We start from the raw sequence: 14,681 nt of genomic DNA on the forward strand, positions 1-14,681 counted from the left end.
TAGATCAACGCTGACCAACATACTGCCATGCGTTCTAGAAGATGACAGAGTAGCACTCTGGAAATGGAGCTTAGCACTACAAACCCGCCAGGTCGTCAAAGATAAACAAGATGCGTTCTCCACATTCCTCCAATGTAAAAAAAATACACAGCATACCTACAATCGCACATAGATTTTGTTTACTGCAATAGTTTACATAGTATACAGAGAACCAGAAGAAAAACAAATGTACAAAAGAGTCCAAAACATTCCTCAACACCAGGTACAACATTCACTTACAGCCTGCAAAGAACCACTTACACTGGACACCAACACAGTCTCGCAGAAGACAGGAAAAAGAATACTTACAGTTAACAGCAGGCCATATCCATTAGACTCGTATTCTGAGGTTGGAACAGGACTATTCACACTTTATTACACAATTACACTGTTCAAGTACATATCGATATCTTTATATACCACAATGACAGCTCTTAAATGCTTGTTTCTTCACTGCATCTGCTTAGTGTCCATTTAGCGAGTCACAAAACCTTGTACAGGATGGATGTGTGCTGAGGGGAGACAAAGAGGTGAAGAAATTCGCTACCATATTTCAAATTTGTACTTAGAAAACGTGTGTCCAATATTTTTAAAATGGACCTGAAAATTCTGCCTCCTCGGAGTGTTGACTGCAAACATGCAGACATCCCAACAGCTCGACTCATGGATGAAGGCACTGAAGACAGGTGCTGATCAACTGTGTTGTGCTTGTCTGGGCACTTGGCCATGTCCATAATGGGACAAGACAAACAAGGACACCTCCATGGAGCACAGAGGGGACGTTTGGAAAAAACACTACTCCACTACAACTACTAAATGAAAACCGAAGGTAAGTAAACACTTATAAAAAGGTGAGTTAAAAAATATTCTTAGGAGGAAACTGGTGCGACCCCATGAACCACTGGGTAAATGAGGTCTTTAATCCTACACGGCCCCCAAAAGCAGGAGCTCCACCGATGCAGTCTCCCTCTGTTCACGGCTCGTCCCAGCAGAGAGGCTGAAGGTTTCTCAGAAACATAAATGACCGGTGATTGTGCACAGCAACCTGAAAATCCACCACTGATCCAAATACTGCACCAAATACTGTCGTTGACCTTACTCGGTGCATGCATTATATATGAAACACACAGACAGAGGGAGGGACGAGACATCTAGGGGCACTCCTCGGGCATCTAAGGGCACTCCTCGGGCATCTAGGGGCATTCCTTGGGCATCTAGGAGCACTCCTTGCGTTTAAGCTTGGAGCTCTTCTTGGCAGTTCCATTTTTATTAAGCAACTTGAGGACTCTGTCTTTATGGTCCAGAACCTTCATCATGGTGTCTCTTGCCTCCGTCACCTGATCCATCACCAGCTTACATCGCTGCATGTTACCCTGGAGAAAATGCACGCACACACACACGCACACACACACCCGTGTTAATTTCAGCTGCTCCATTTCAGCCATGGAGCCCCAGGGCTGCTCTGAGCGGACCGCCCAGGGAACCCTGCGCCCCGGTGGACCTCATCTGTACCTGGATCAGCTCGTTGATGTGGTGCAGGTCGTCATCAGCTCCTGCTCTCTTCTTCGGGATGAGTCCCTCCTGCAGGGTGGTGAGGCGGCTGTACACGTCATGTTCCAGACTGGTCTACAGACGGAGCGGGAAACACCACGTTACCGTGAGCCCATCCTAAACCCTTTGGCCTCGGTTCTGGTTCCTGCGAGCGAGACCTACGGAAACGGCTCGGCACCGCGCAGCACCGTGCAGGACTCGACGGGCCACTCACCAACTGCATGAGCTGGGCGGCACACAGATGCACCTTCCAGCCCTGGGCCCGGCAGGCCACGCCCCTCTGACTGGCCACGTCCTGGAGGGAGCTCTTCTTCTCCTCTGGAGGACACAATGGAAACGGTGAGGCCAAGAGCAAGAAGCCACGCAGGGGACAAAAAGTCAACAGGCCTTTACAAAGAACGGAAGTAACCGATAACCAGCTGGTTACGTTTGGACCAACGAGGGCCGGAAGGGGCGGAGAGATCGCCTGCAAAACTATTCACGGAAATTAGCAGCTGCAGCACTGACCTTTGACCCGGATGTTGCTGTACCTCTGGAAGTGGTGGTAGGCAGCTTTCCAGGGGTTGCGGTAATGGCGCAGGAGTGTGACGGGGGGGCGGGGGCGTACGGGCAGGTAGCGTACCCCCTCCTCGTCTGGGGAACAGGAGAGAACACAGCTGAAACCTGCAACACTGCCTGACTCACAGCACCACTGTCAAACAGCACAGAGGGCCAAACACTAGATGAACACGACCTAACAAGGTCTGAAACTGAGGAGACCTAAAAGAGAAGCTGCTAGCATCAGGTAAACGCCCAAAGACAAAGACTTGACACTGGCCCACACACGCACACACACACACACACTCACCCACATACTCCCTGGGAGGAGACTCGTGTCGGTCGGTCTTCCCTCCTGGTGGCCGGCTGCTGGACCTCTCTTCGTCCGTGCTGTTGGTCTCCATCATCTCGCTCTCCTCAGTGGAGATGACGTGCTGCTGTTTGCGGGGCTTTTTGCGTGGAGATGCCCCAGGCAGGAGGTCCCCAGCCTGGGCAGCGACAGCATGGCCCAGCGCCCCAGAGGACAGCCCTGGGGCGGAAGCAGCCAAGGAGGGGACAGACACTGCTGACACACGAGAGACACTCGGGTTTAACCCACCACAGAAACAAACAGCACTGGTTTCATCACGCTTACACTAATAAACACCAACATGAGCATCATTATCATTATAATAAACACTGCACAACAACATCTTTATTTACTGCTTTTATGTGCTAGTTATTAGATCATTTCTAGTGATGTATAAGATCTTGTGATATCAAGGACTGTAAATTATGGTGCAGAGAAGTTCTTTATCAGAGCTCAGGACTGAGAACGGCAGTGTGATGGTAAATGAAGAGAAAGGTGTAATTACCAACCTGGCTGTGAGCTGTCCATCGACTCCGCCTCCTGTTTGACCTTGACCTCCAGCAGGGCAGAGGTGTGTGTGGCTGTGCTGCCCGCCGCTGGTTGGGTGGGGGAGGCCACGGTATTGGCCATAGACGCAGAAACAGGGGGCGTGACGGCCACAGCCGCGGGCAGGGTGGACAGGACTGTGGCGGGTTGGGAAGGAGGCGTGGCAAGAGGCTGGGCAAGCAGAGTGGGAATGGCCTGTGATAGGTGCTTGCCAGGAGTTGGGAGGGGCTGCTGCTCTCCACCGTGAGTGGGCAGGGCTTCCACGGCTGCCATTACAGGAGGCGTCATGGCAACATGGACATCAGATTTGGGCTTGACTCTAAGAAAAAAAAAAGTGAACCATATTTTGTGGTTTAGAGCGTACAAAAGCGTCACAGGCTTGAGCACCGCACACACGAGTGACTCCTAGAACCAGCGTCATCAGTCCGTCTGCTGCGTTTTTCGGGGAGTATTCCAGAGATGGGAGGTGAGGCAGGTCTTACCCCGCAGGCCCGACCCCGCTGACCCGACCCCGCAGGCGTTATCCCGGAGGGCGTGGAGGTCCCACCAGTCTCACGCCACTATCTACTCTCTGAACTGGGTTCACTCGGCTGCGCTGGGATTCAGACTTTTTAACCACACCCCTATAGCCTCTAGAAACACACCCCAAAACAGACCTTAGAAACACACCCCAAAGCGTCCACGCACGTACACACGCACGCACGCACGCACACACACACACAGTTTCTCCGTTACCCGCGTTACCGCTCGTACTCCTGCCCCTTTAGGGCGGTCTCATATGAACCGGCTTGAGGGTTTTCTACGTCTGACTAACACACACAAGGTATTGATGGATAAAGATCCCCAGACACTCACCCCTCGCCCACTGGCTTCTTACGCAGAATGCTGGGTCTGGGGGAGGACACTAGGGTGGGGCCTCCTGTTCCCGCCCCCTGGGGGTGTGTCTGAACGATGGTGGTGGCGCCCTGCGTTGCATTGAACGTACTGCCCACGGGGTTGGTCACGAACGCCGTGCTCTCCGCCAGAACCACGCCTGCTGCAAACAACATAACAGCGTCTCATTATAACAGCCCGTCGGTACGGAACGTCAGGTGAGCTTCGTTCGTGCAGCTTTACCTGATGGTTTGGTCTCTGGCTGTGGTTGCTGGGCAGAGACCGGGGCCTGCTGGATGCCCTGTGCGCTGATTGGTGCAGTGGCGTGCAGTCCCTGCACTCCGATTGGTGCAGGTTGAATGCTCTGGGCAGCCATGGAAGCCGGTTGGATGTTCTGGGTGCTAATCTGAGCCGACTGCAGGCCGATGCGATCTACAGTCATCAGCTGCATGGGGTTCAAATGTACAGTGGTGGCCACACCCACACCAGCCTGTGCTGGGAGGGCTGAGCTGGGAGTCTGGGCGGTAACTGGGAAAGGGAGGAGAGGCCAATAAGAAAAGAGGAAGGAAGAAGAGACAAAAAAAAAAAGTGCCACCACATAAAAGTAACGTTAGCGTCTCAATCAGACTGTGTAGAATAAGAACAGGAACCAACAGCAACTAGAACCCTAACAGGAAGGAACTGCTGGGCCTCATCTGGAAGTGAACAAGCCCCAGAAACATTCATGGTGAATCGTGCACAAGCACCATGAAGACAGATGAGGAATGAGGAAAATGACCCACGAGGTCAGGGGTCACGCCTACCTGGGTAGGGCCGGATGGTGGACACGGAGCTGGTGATGGGGGTGTAGGTGTGGGTAAGTGGGTAGGCAGACGACGGGTACGTGGGCAAGAAGTACTGGAACTGGACCGGCACAGACGGCCTGTGTACACAGACAGAGAGCAACAGAGAAGGGTTCATGTCGCGGGGAGAAGCCACCAGATCTGGGAGGCTGATCCTCACTGTCCCAGGACCAACGAGCCCTTGATCCGGGATCTACGGGCCCTTACTGCAGCATTCAGGGAGGACTGCAATGACACGGGCTCAGAGGCAGACCATTACCCATAATTCATTGAGACAGGTGAGAACCAATCACGGAGCATTCAGAGCAGCATGACAGAAGAAAAATATTGGTGAGTGAAGAAATGTAATTAGGTACCAATTTATTATTAGGTGCTAAGAAAATTAAAAATAGTACCTTTACTAATTTCAGGTTACTGTCAGGTACAACATATAGCATCACTTAAAGCAAACTCACTGCACACTTATAAATTAAACACTCCAAACGACTCAAAAGGACAAAGCCCCAAGCAGACCTGTCGTAGCCAGACCGTGACCTTTGAGGAGGTGCACGGGCATATGTGACTGGGCTAGACAAACGTCTGAAGGTCGTTGAAGGTCCCAGGTCACCTATTGTCGCTGCGGGCCTCCATGGTGACGGGGTTTGGGGAGGAGCGGTGTCCTGAGATGGGGATGAGACTGGTCCTGTCCCCAGGGTACTCGGGCTGGATGCGTGGGGATGTGTGCGTGATGGGTTGAGGGACCACCTTAGCTGCACACAGAACACACCGCCGTGGTGAGAGCCAAACCAGTTCAGACACGTCCACAGTCAGAAGCCCTATAGACTCTGGACATTATCTGATCTCCCTGTTTGAGTTCAACTGGTTTTTTTAAGCAAAGATCTTGAGAAACAAACACATCTGAAACTCAAAACACTAGCCATAAACAGCTGATACCTGTTCTACTGATAGGATTCTCCCTGACCAATCAGCAACTGATTCTTACTGTGCTGATATGACGATTTGTCCAATCAGCAGCTGATGCCTGCTCTGACGGTTTGTTACAGAAGTCCAGGGTTCTTACCAACAGGAATTGCCGAGCTGGTCACACTCGGGGCGTGTGAGGAGTGGGAAGTCATGGTGACTATAGCACTGCTGTTCATCTGTGTGTGGGGCGCAGAGCCTGTTGGCATCACAATCATGGCAAACCAGTTCACATGGGAATCGTGGAGAATCAGTTCACCTCAGAATAAGAAAGAGGCAACAGTGTTTGCTCAGGAAACCTGCCTGTGGCGGTGGTTGATGGAACAGTGTTGGTGGCCAGAATGGGCGCAACGGTTGCTGCAGCAACAGGAGTCACAGTGCTAAAAATAGGCTTCTGGAAAAATGAGAACAGAAAACACACTCATACACCCTTCCTGAGCCTCCATTAAGAACATTTTAAACTTCTAAAAACCGTCGATCTTTGCTAATGTCTGCCAACGTCTAGATCATTTTGCATCCTATGATGTGTTGATATTCTAAGAAACGTGATGGTTTTTGGCTGGTGTTGAAGTACACAGACCTGGGTCATGGCGTGAGCATTTTGGCCTTTCTGGGCTCCCATAGCTGGGTGGGAGGGCAGCGTGATGCGTGTGGGCGTGTCTCTTGGTGCAGGAGGACGCTGGATACTGATGGTCGTCGGAGGAGGGTGGATTGTAAGGCCTGGTCGCCTGGCAACACAAACAGCAACACCGTCACTGTTACAAAGGCCATTTCAAACATCAAACCAACTGAAAGTGGGTGTGGGGTCCATACCCGTGCACCAGCTCGCCAGAATGAGAGATAGGAGGGCTGATGACCGGTGACTGGGTCCTCGCTGCAGAAATGTTGGGCAGAACCGCAGGGGAGTTGGACCCTGCTGGGCGAGACTGCACACACACACACACAACAGGTCCAGGTTTAAAATCATGTCTCCACCAAATCCACCTTCAGTAAGGAAGAACCCTAAACAAATGTTCTTGACATATGAAAAGAATCTACACATAATACAATGTTAACAGCAACCCACAAAGCCCAAATACATACAGGCATGAATTCTAACTGTTTTACATTTTACGCAACTGGCATTTAACGCAACTGGCAAACATTCTTATCCAGAGGGACTTAAAACTCTAATCAGATTACAAATGTAAATAAGTGGAGTATTAGGAGACTTGCTCAAGGACTCCGATGGGAACAGCACAGAGCACCATAGGAGAGGCAGTGTCGCTACCCACTAACTACACCACCTGTAGGACTACACCACCTGCACTAACTACACCACCTGTAGGACTACACCACCTGCACTAACTACACCACCTGTAGGACTACACCACCTGCACTAACTACACCACCTGTAGGACTACACCACCTGTAGGACTACACCACCTGCAATAACTACACCACCTGCAATAACTACACCACCTGCACTAACTACACCACCTGTAGGACTACATCACCTGTAGGACTACACCACCTGCACTAACTACACCACCTGCAGGACAGGACTAGACTAATCAGAATGGACCTGAATGGACTGATGGATGAGGTGTTGAACAGCTGTGGCCTGGCTGGGTGGAGCATTCGCCCCACACGCTGGACGCAGGACGGTGGGTCCTTTGGTGCTGGACATGACTGCTGCTGCAGCGGCACCTGGACACACACACACACACACACACATAATACTACTGTAATAAATGTTTAAATTGCTAGGCAAGCTGTCAAGTAAGTCTACTAAATGCCCTCTTAGTCATGCTTCTGTGTTCTGGGCTTTGTCTCAGTCAAAGGCTCGACCTCACACAGCCCTGCCTGAAGTGGAACGGTTTCCACAGCTCTGACCCCAGGAGCATCACTGACCTCTGGGCAGGTGGGAGGTGAAGGTGTGAGGAGGCGCAGCGGCCGATCCGATCTGCAGCGCCGGCGTGCTGCTCCTGATGATCTGCACATTGGTGGCCATGAGGTGGTGCAAGTTACTTTGTCCCTGGAGAACGAAAAACAAAAAGTTTCATGTCTTCCAACGGGCTCCACGTGCAGCCAGGCGAGGGATGAGATCCCCGACACCACAGGACGTAGCAGCCCCACCTGCTGACTGCTGATGGTGGCCACGGGGATGGAGGTCGGAGTCATACTGCTCTCCAGAGTGACCGTTATATGAGCGGGCACCTTTGCGGGTCCAGGGATGTGGCCCGGACTAGCCGCAGGAGCGGGAGCAATAAGTCGACTGGCCACAGTGGACTTCATACCAGCCTGGAGGAGGAGGAAAAAGACCAATACAAGCATTAAGAACTGCATGGATTATGGCTGAAATGGCAAATTTTACATGATGTTTTTTGCATAACAGCAGATTAGCACTGCAGATTAACAGCAAATTAAGTGCATGATGCACTTGTATTGGCACCACATCAATAAAGTAACATCAAGCCACCTTCACTGCTCCCTCAGAGAAGGCGGACTGTGGGACCTGAGCCAGGTGTGTGGGAGGGGCGGCCACACTGACCGTGGCGCTGGCCTGAACAGGCAGGTGCTGAGGCAGGGCCGGGGGCGGGGCTGGAGGCGGGGCCAGATGCGGCCCTAAAGTCTGCACTTGAGGATAAGGCCTGACCACCACCGTCTCCTGTTTGTCGTCACGCAGTGGTAATGCGCCTCCCCCAGCGGTGCCACTAGACAGAAGGTCCTGAGGGCGGTCCGCCTCTCTGGCGCCGCCTTCTTCTCCACCTACACCAAGGTAGTAAAGAAGTTAATATTCAGCAGTAATTCCAAAAATATTTTACACGTGAAGAGTTAGAATAAAAGTAGGGAAAGTGCAATTACCGGGTTGACTTCCTGCTGTAAGGTTACTGTTGCTACCAGAGGAAGAGCCTTGTCCCACCCCTGCAGGAGGTAAGGACGGTCTAGACAACTGCTGAGAACTCATCTTCCGTCAAATACCTAGAGAGGTTGAGAAAGACGGTTGAGTGGGACGCTGAGGTTTCTGTTAAATAATCTACGACAAATACAACATAAAACACGTCCGTCTCTGTAATGCAGCAAAGCGAAGCATTTACTAATCGCCATCCTTTAAAAAAACCTCTGCAAAAGTCTCCCACTCACTGTTGTGTAGCACAGTTGGCTAACTCAGCGAGGTTATACTCTGTTAGCCAAGTTTTCTTTGCTGAGTTTGTAACAGCGATAACGTAGCAAACGTTAACGGACTGTAGACAACTCACCGATTTAAGACATTGTAATGTCAAAACTAGTGACTATCACTCTTGCGTGCTCACACACACACACACACACACACAGACACACTCTCTCTCTCTCTCTCTCTCTCTCTCACACACACACACACTCACACACACACACTATCACTCTCTCTCACACACACACACACACACACTCTCTCTCTCTCTCTCTCTCTCACACACACACACACACGTCATTAGTGCAAATCCAGACATCCAACACAGAAGACAAACGTATCCGGCTAGCCTAGCCTGCTAGCGTAACTTAGCTATCTAGCTACATAATAGTGTTGCCGTAGCCCGTATCGGATGAGTAAAGCCAACTGTCCCGTTTCAAACACACGGACATTTTGCTCCACGCCGTTTAACGGGTTTATTAGAAGTTCAATAGCGTCGCAACCGACATTCGCCAAACGGCCCATCAGAGTGTAGTTAGCACTTAGCCGCCTAGCCCAACAGTCTACCAGCCAGGTCTACAAACACGCCAACAATAGCCCCATAAACACTGTGCACGTGTGATCACGGTGGACCGTCGTGTTTTTGTACACGGTATGGCCTCTAACTCGCGAACACAACTTTGGTTTTGTCTGGAAACCTCGAATGAGAACAAAAAAACAACAAAGATGACAAAACTACCGAGATTCTGTGGTTAGTCCCGCTCCATAATTGTAGCGTGAAAAGAGCAGCAATGAGCAAGTAACACATTAGATGAGTGAAAAACAGGATATTTTTCAAAATAAAAGTTGTATTCCGCTTTCACCAAATTTGTCAAACGGTAAAAATTGTATCTGGTATTTGCAGAATTGTATGTATTAACCAACTGGACATATTACAGATATGCTACTGTTTATTATTTTCCATCAACAGATTGAGGAAAATCCTATTGTCAAATATTATTTGGGTATTGGATAGAGCTAGGCAATAACTAACAAATGTCACATTTCTTTTCGTGCCACTAGATGGCAGAATTAAGTTACTGGTCAGGTCAGCCTGATTTACCTTCCACATTTTATGCACACACACACACACACATACACACACACACTATATATATATATATATATATATATATATATATATATATATATATATATATATATATATATATATATATATATATATATATATATATATATAATTTATTTATTAAATATATATAAAATTTATTTATTAAATATATAAATTTTCTTCAGAGCATAACAAAACTGACATTGTCATATATATATGTGTCTGTGTGTGTGTGTGTGTGTGTGTGTGTGTGTGTGTGTGTGTGTGTGTGTGCGTACATAGTGATTAAAATCTTTACATGAACTAAAAATGGACAATGTCAGTTTTCAGTTCTGCTGTTATGCTCTGAAGAAAAGCTTATATTCTCAAAACTGCTTATAAGCTGACAACGGGAACCACTTCAGGGAACATATAACCACTTCAGGGAACATTTGCTCTCTTGATGTTTTGGTATATTTGACCTGTGGTGGTTCTGATTCCTTACACGCAATATAAAAGCCCATAGGGGGATTGTCCATGAAAATCAGGATCAGGAGAACAAATGTTTCGAGCTTCCTGTCTGGCTCCAGTCCACATTGCATTCCAAGGGCCTCCACCAATATTTACACAAGACATTCCTCCATATTTCTCCCAAAAGTGAGTATTGAGTAGAGTTGACTTCCCTACATCTGTAATCCAGAGAAGCTTGCATATTTTAGATGGGGCAAGTCATTTAGGCCTAGTTCATAATTCACTTTTTTGTCAGGCATACCAAATCCTTTGGTTTTATCAGATGGAAATAATTGTTCCAAAGCCTTTTGGGGTTTGCTCGGAGGCACTGTGCTTGTGTACCATATTTTAAATAAGACAGGAGGGTTTGTAACTCTCCAAGTTAACATTGGGCAGTACAGTATAATAAAAGAAAGAAATACTTTAACTGGATCTCACAACACATACTATTACTATCACCTCTACATACTATTACCTGTACGTACGATTACTATTGCCCCTACATACTATTACTATCACCTCTACATACTATTAACTCTATATACTATCACCTATACATACAAATACTATTACCACTACATACTATTACTCATGGACGTAATTTTGATTTCAAAAGTGGGGGGGACATGGATTTGTCGCTAGTTAAATATTTGGTTTTAACCATAAAAACTGGGGGGGACCAAAGCCGGCTTTTGAAAAAGTGGGGGGGACATGTCCCCCCCGTCCCCCCCCAAAATTACGTCCATGCTATTACTATCGCCTCTACAAACAATCACCTCTACGTACTATTACTATTACCCCTACATACTATTAATATCACCTCTACATACTAATACTATTACCTCTACATACTATTACTATAACCTCTGCATACTATTACTATTACCTCTACATTCTAATATTATTACCTCTACATATTTTTACTATCACCTCTACATACTATTACTATCATCTCTACATACTATTGCTATAACCACTAAATACTATTACCTCTACATGCTATTAAAATCACCTCTAAATAATTTTACTATTATGTCTACATACTAAGGCTAAGTAACATGAACTAAATCAAATCAAATCAAATTTATTTGTATAGCTCTTTTCACAACACATGTTGTCACAAAGCAGCTTTACAAGATTTACAAGATTAACAATCTTATGGGTCCAGATCCCTAATGAGCAAGCCAAAGGCGACAGTGGCGAGGGAAAACTCCCTATGATGGTGGGGATTACGAAGAAACCTCGGAAGGACCAAGACCCAAAAGGGAACCCATCCTCCATTGGGCGGCCCATTAGCACAAGTCCGTGGTCACAGGGTGGTTCTACAGTTCTACAGTAGTAATTACGGTTCTTGTTCCCCAGCCAATTAGTCACAGTCCCTTCGGTGCAGATGGTGAGCCTCTGATAGGAGCTAGCATCCGCACGACCTCTTGTGGCAATGGCACAACCAACCCCGGCATCAGTACATCCACCGGCAGGTGCTTGTATCCGAATAGGTGCTAAATCAAAGAACTAAATTCTAGAAAGTGTGAAATTGTGGAATCGTGGCCCCTGACAAGATATGTATTAACACAGCCACCCCGTCTACCTTGTCGTGGTTAAGAAAACATCAGTCCTTTCTCCCTCACTAACACATGCGGTGTGCTCAGGTTGGGGTAGGCCATATGTCTCCCTCACTAACACATGCGGTGTGCTCAGGTTGGAGTAGGCCATATGTCTCCCTCACTAACACATGCGGTGTGCTCAGGTTGGGGTAGGCCATATGTCTCCCTCACTAACACATGCGGTGTGCTCAGGTTGGGGTAGGCCATATGTCTCCCTCACTAACACACACGGTGTGCTCAGGTTGGGGTAGGCCATATGTCTCCCTCACTAACACATGCGGTGTGCTCAGGTTGGAGTAGGCCATATGTCTCCCTCACTAACACATGCGGTGTGCTCAGGTTGGGGTAGGCCATATGTCTCCCTCACTAACACATGCGGTGTGCTCAGGTTGGGGTAGGCCATATGTCTCCCTCACTAACACACACGGTGTGCTCAGGTTGGGGTAGGCCATATGTCTCCCTCACTAACACACACGGTGTGCTCAGGTTGGGGTAGGCCATATGTCTCCCTCACTAACACACACGGTGTGCTCAGGTTGGGGTAGGCCATATGTCTCCCTCACTAACACACACGGTGTGCTCAGGTTGGGGTAGGCCATATGTCTCCCTCACTAACACACACGGTGTGCTCAGGTTGGGGTAGGCCATATGTCTCCCTCACTAACACACACGGTGTGCTCAGGTTGGGGTAGGCCATATGTCTCCCTCACTAACACACACGGTGTGCTCAGGTTGGGGTAGGCCATATGTCTCCCTCACTAACACACGCAGTGTTCTCAGGTTGGGGTAGGCCATATGTCTCCCTCACTTACACACGCGGTGTGCTCAGGTTGGAGTAGGCCATATGTCTCCCTCACTAACACACGCAGTGTTCTCAGGTTGGGGTAGGCCATATGTCTCCCTCACTTACACACGCGGTGTGCTCAGGTTGGAGTAGGCCATATGTCTCCCTCACTAACACACACGGTGTGCTCAGGTTGGGGTAGGCCATATGTCTCCCTCACTAACACACACGGTGTGCTCAGGTTGGAGTAGGCCATATGTCTCCCTCACTAACACACACGGTGTGCTCAGGTTGGGGTAGGCCATATGTCTCCCTCACTAACACACACGGTGTGCTCAGGTTGGAGTAGGCCATATGTCTCCCTCACTAACACACACGGTGTGCTCAGGTTGGGGTAGGCCATATGTCTCCCTCACTAACACACACGGTGTGCTCAGGTTGGGGTAGGCCATATGTCTCCCTCACTAACACACACGGTGTGCTCAGGTTGGGGTAGGCCATATGTCTCCCTCACTAACACACACGGTGTGCTCAGGTTGGAGTAGGCCATATGTCTCCCTCACTAACACACACGGTGTGCTCAGGCTGGGGTAGGCCATATGTCTCCCTCACTAACACACGCAGTGTTCTCAGGTTGGGGTAGGCCATATGTCTCCCTCACTAACACACGCAGTGTTCTCAGGTTGGGGTAGGCCATATGTCTCCCTCACTAACACATGCGGTGTGCTCAGGTTGGAGTAGGCCATATGTCTCCCTCACTAACACACACGGTGTGCTCAGGTTGGGGTAGGCCATATGTCTCCCTCACTAACACACACGGTGTGCTCAGGTTGGGGTAGGCCATATGTCTGCCTCACTAACACATGCGGTGTGCTCAGGTTGGAGTAGGCCATATGTCTCCCTCACTAACACACACGGTGTGCTCAGGTTGGAGTAGGCCATATGTCTCCCTCACTAACACACGCAGTGTTCTCAGGTTGGAGTAGGCCATATGTCTCCCTCACTAACACACACGGTGTGCTCAGGTTGGGGTAGGCCATATGTCTCCCTCACTAACACACACGGTGTGCTCAGGTTGGGGTAGGCCATATGTCTCCCTCACTAACACACACGGTGTGCTCAGGTTGGGGTAGGCCATATGTCTCCCTCACTAACACACACGGTGTGCTCAGGTTGGGGTAGGCCATATGTCTCCCTCACTAACACACACGGTGTGCTCAGGTTGGAGTAGGCCATATGTCTCCCTCACTAACACACACGGTGTGCTCAGGTTGGGGTAGGCCATATGTCTCCCTCACTAACACACACGGTGTGCTCAGGTTGGGGTAGGCCATATGGTAGCCCATTCTGGATCTGCAAGTCTCTGAATGCTGGTGATAATCCCAGAGCTTTAGCATCAGGTTGCTCTCACATGTCTTTGGGAGCATTACATCATATGGATATCAGGGGTGCTTGGCAGCTTCAGGTCGATATGTGATCCGAGGAGTTGTAGGTGTTTTCCTAGTGTACCAGTGTGTTATTTATGTCACAATCCATCCCTGGCATCTGTAAAACTCAGACATACCGAAAACGACATGCCATAAAATGACAACGTTACCCAGTCAGGTGCTTGGTACACATTTTGATTATGAGTTCACTTGTAACACATGCCTGAATCAGAGATGAAGATGATACCATCTGAATGTCTTTTGAAACATACTTTTGAGAACCTTGTCTTTGAGTTTGCATGTGCAGGGATTTGTGCGGTACACTTTATACTGTAACGGAGCAGACAGGTGCTAACCTCATACTTTTCTGTCATGCTGATTAAGGGGTAATAAATAGTCATTTACTGTAGAAATA

At 48.9% G+C, this 14,681-nt stretch overlaps 1 protein-coding gene across 6 annotated transcripts; it reads right to left on the reverse strand.

The window, feature by feature from the left end:
* Positions 1-162: 162 nt before the first annotated feature.
* sap130a (Sin3A-associated protein a) lies at positions 163-9,673 on the reverse strand. Of its 6 annotated transcripts, none has more exons than XM_077015116.1 (20): positions 9,591-9,673; positions 8,545-8,661; positions 8,231-8,448; positions 7,816-7,980; positions 7,591-7,714; positions 7,262-7,386; positions 6,511-6,623; positions 6,278-6,425; positions 6,001-6,091; positions 5,798-5,896; positions 5,345-5,486; positions 4,699-4,817; positions 4,139-4,423; positions 3,878-4,058; positions 2,986-3,341; positions 2,438-2,692; positions 2,098-2,223; positions 1,805-1,908; positions 1,552-1,665; positions 163-1,412 (listed from the first exon to the last, which is right to left on the reverse strand). In XM_077015116.1, exons 2-20 carry the CDS (start codon positions 8,645-8,647, stop codon positions 1,254-1,256), a joined length of 3,027 nt encoding a protein of 1,008 aa, XP_076871231.1. In that variant the 5' UTR covers positions 8,648-8,661; positions 9,591-9,673; the 3' UTR covers positions 163-1,253. The 6 variants fall into 6 exon arrangements, with proteins under 6 accessions (XP_076871231.1, XP_076871232.1, XP_076871230.1 ...); XM_077015117.1 differs by having other exon boundaries at positions 2,438-2,689; positions 3,878-4,055; positions 8,159-8,448; XM_077015115.1 differs by having other exon boundaries at positions 3,878-4,055; positions 8,159-8,448.
* Positions 9,674-14,681: the final 5,008 nt, after the last annotated feature.

The sequence above is a fragment of the Brachyhypopomus gauderio genome, chromosome 8, assembly GCF_052324685.1.
Source record: "Brachyhypopomus gauderio isolate BG-103 chromosome 8, BGAUD_0.2, whole genome shotgun sequence".
Classification (NCBI taxonomy): Eukaryota; Metazoa; Chordata; class Actinopteri; order Gymnotiformes; family Hypopomidae; genus Brachyhypopomus; species Brachyhypopomus gauderio.

Bases quoted from the DNA above. Each gene is read 5' to 3' on its own strand.
- sap130a (XM_077015112.1), bottom strand. From the start codon at position 8,647: ATGAGTTCTCAGCAGTTGTCTAGACCGTCCTTACCTCCTGCAGGGGTG. The intron at 7,715-7,815 runs GTGGGGCTGCTA...TTCGTTCTCCAG, and splicing joins CCACCATCAGCAGTCAGCAG to GGACAAAGTAACTTGCACCA. The intron at 6,426-6,510 runs GTATGGACCCCA...TTGTGTTGCCAG, and splicing joins TCTGGCGAGCTGGTGCACGG to GCGACCAGGCCTTACAATCC.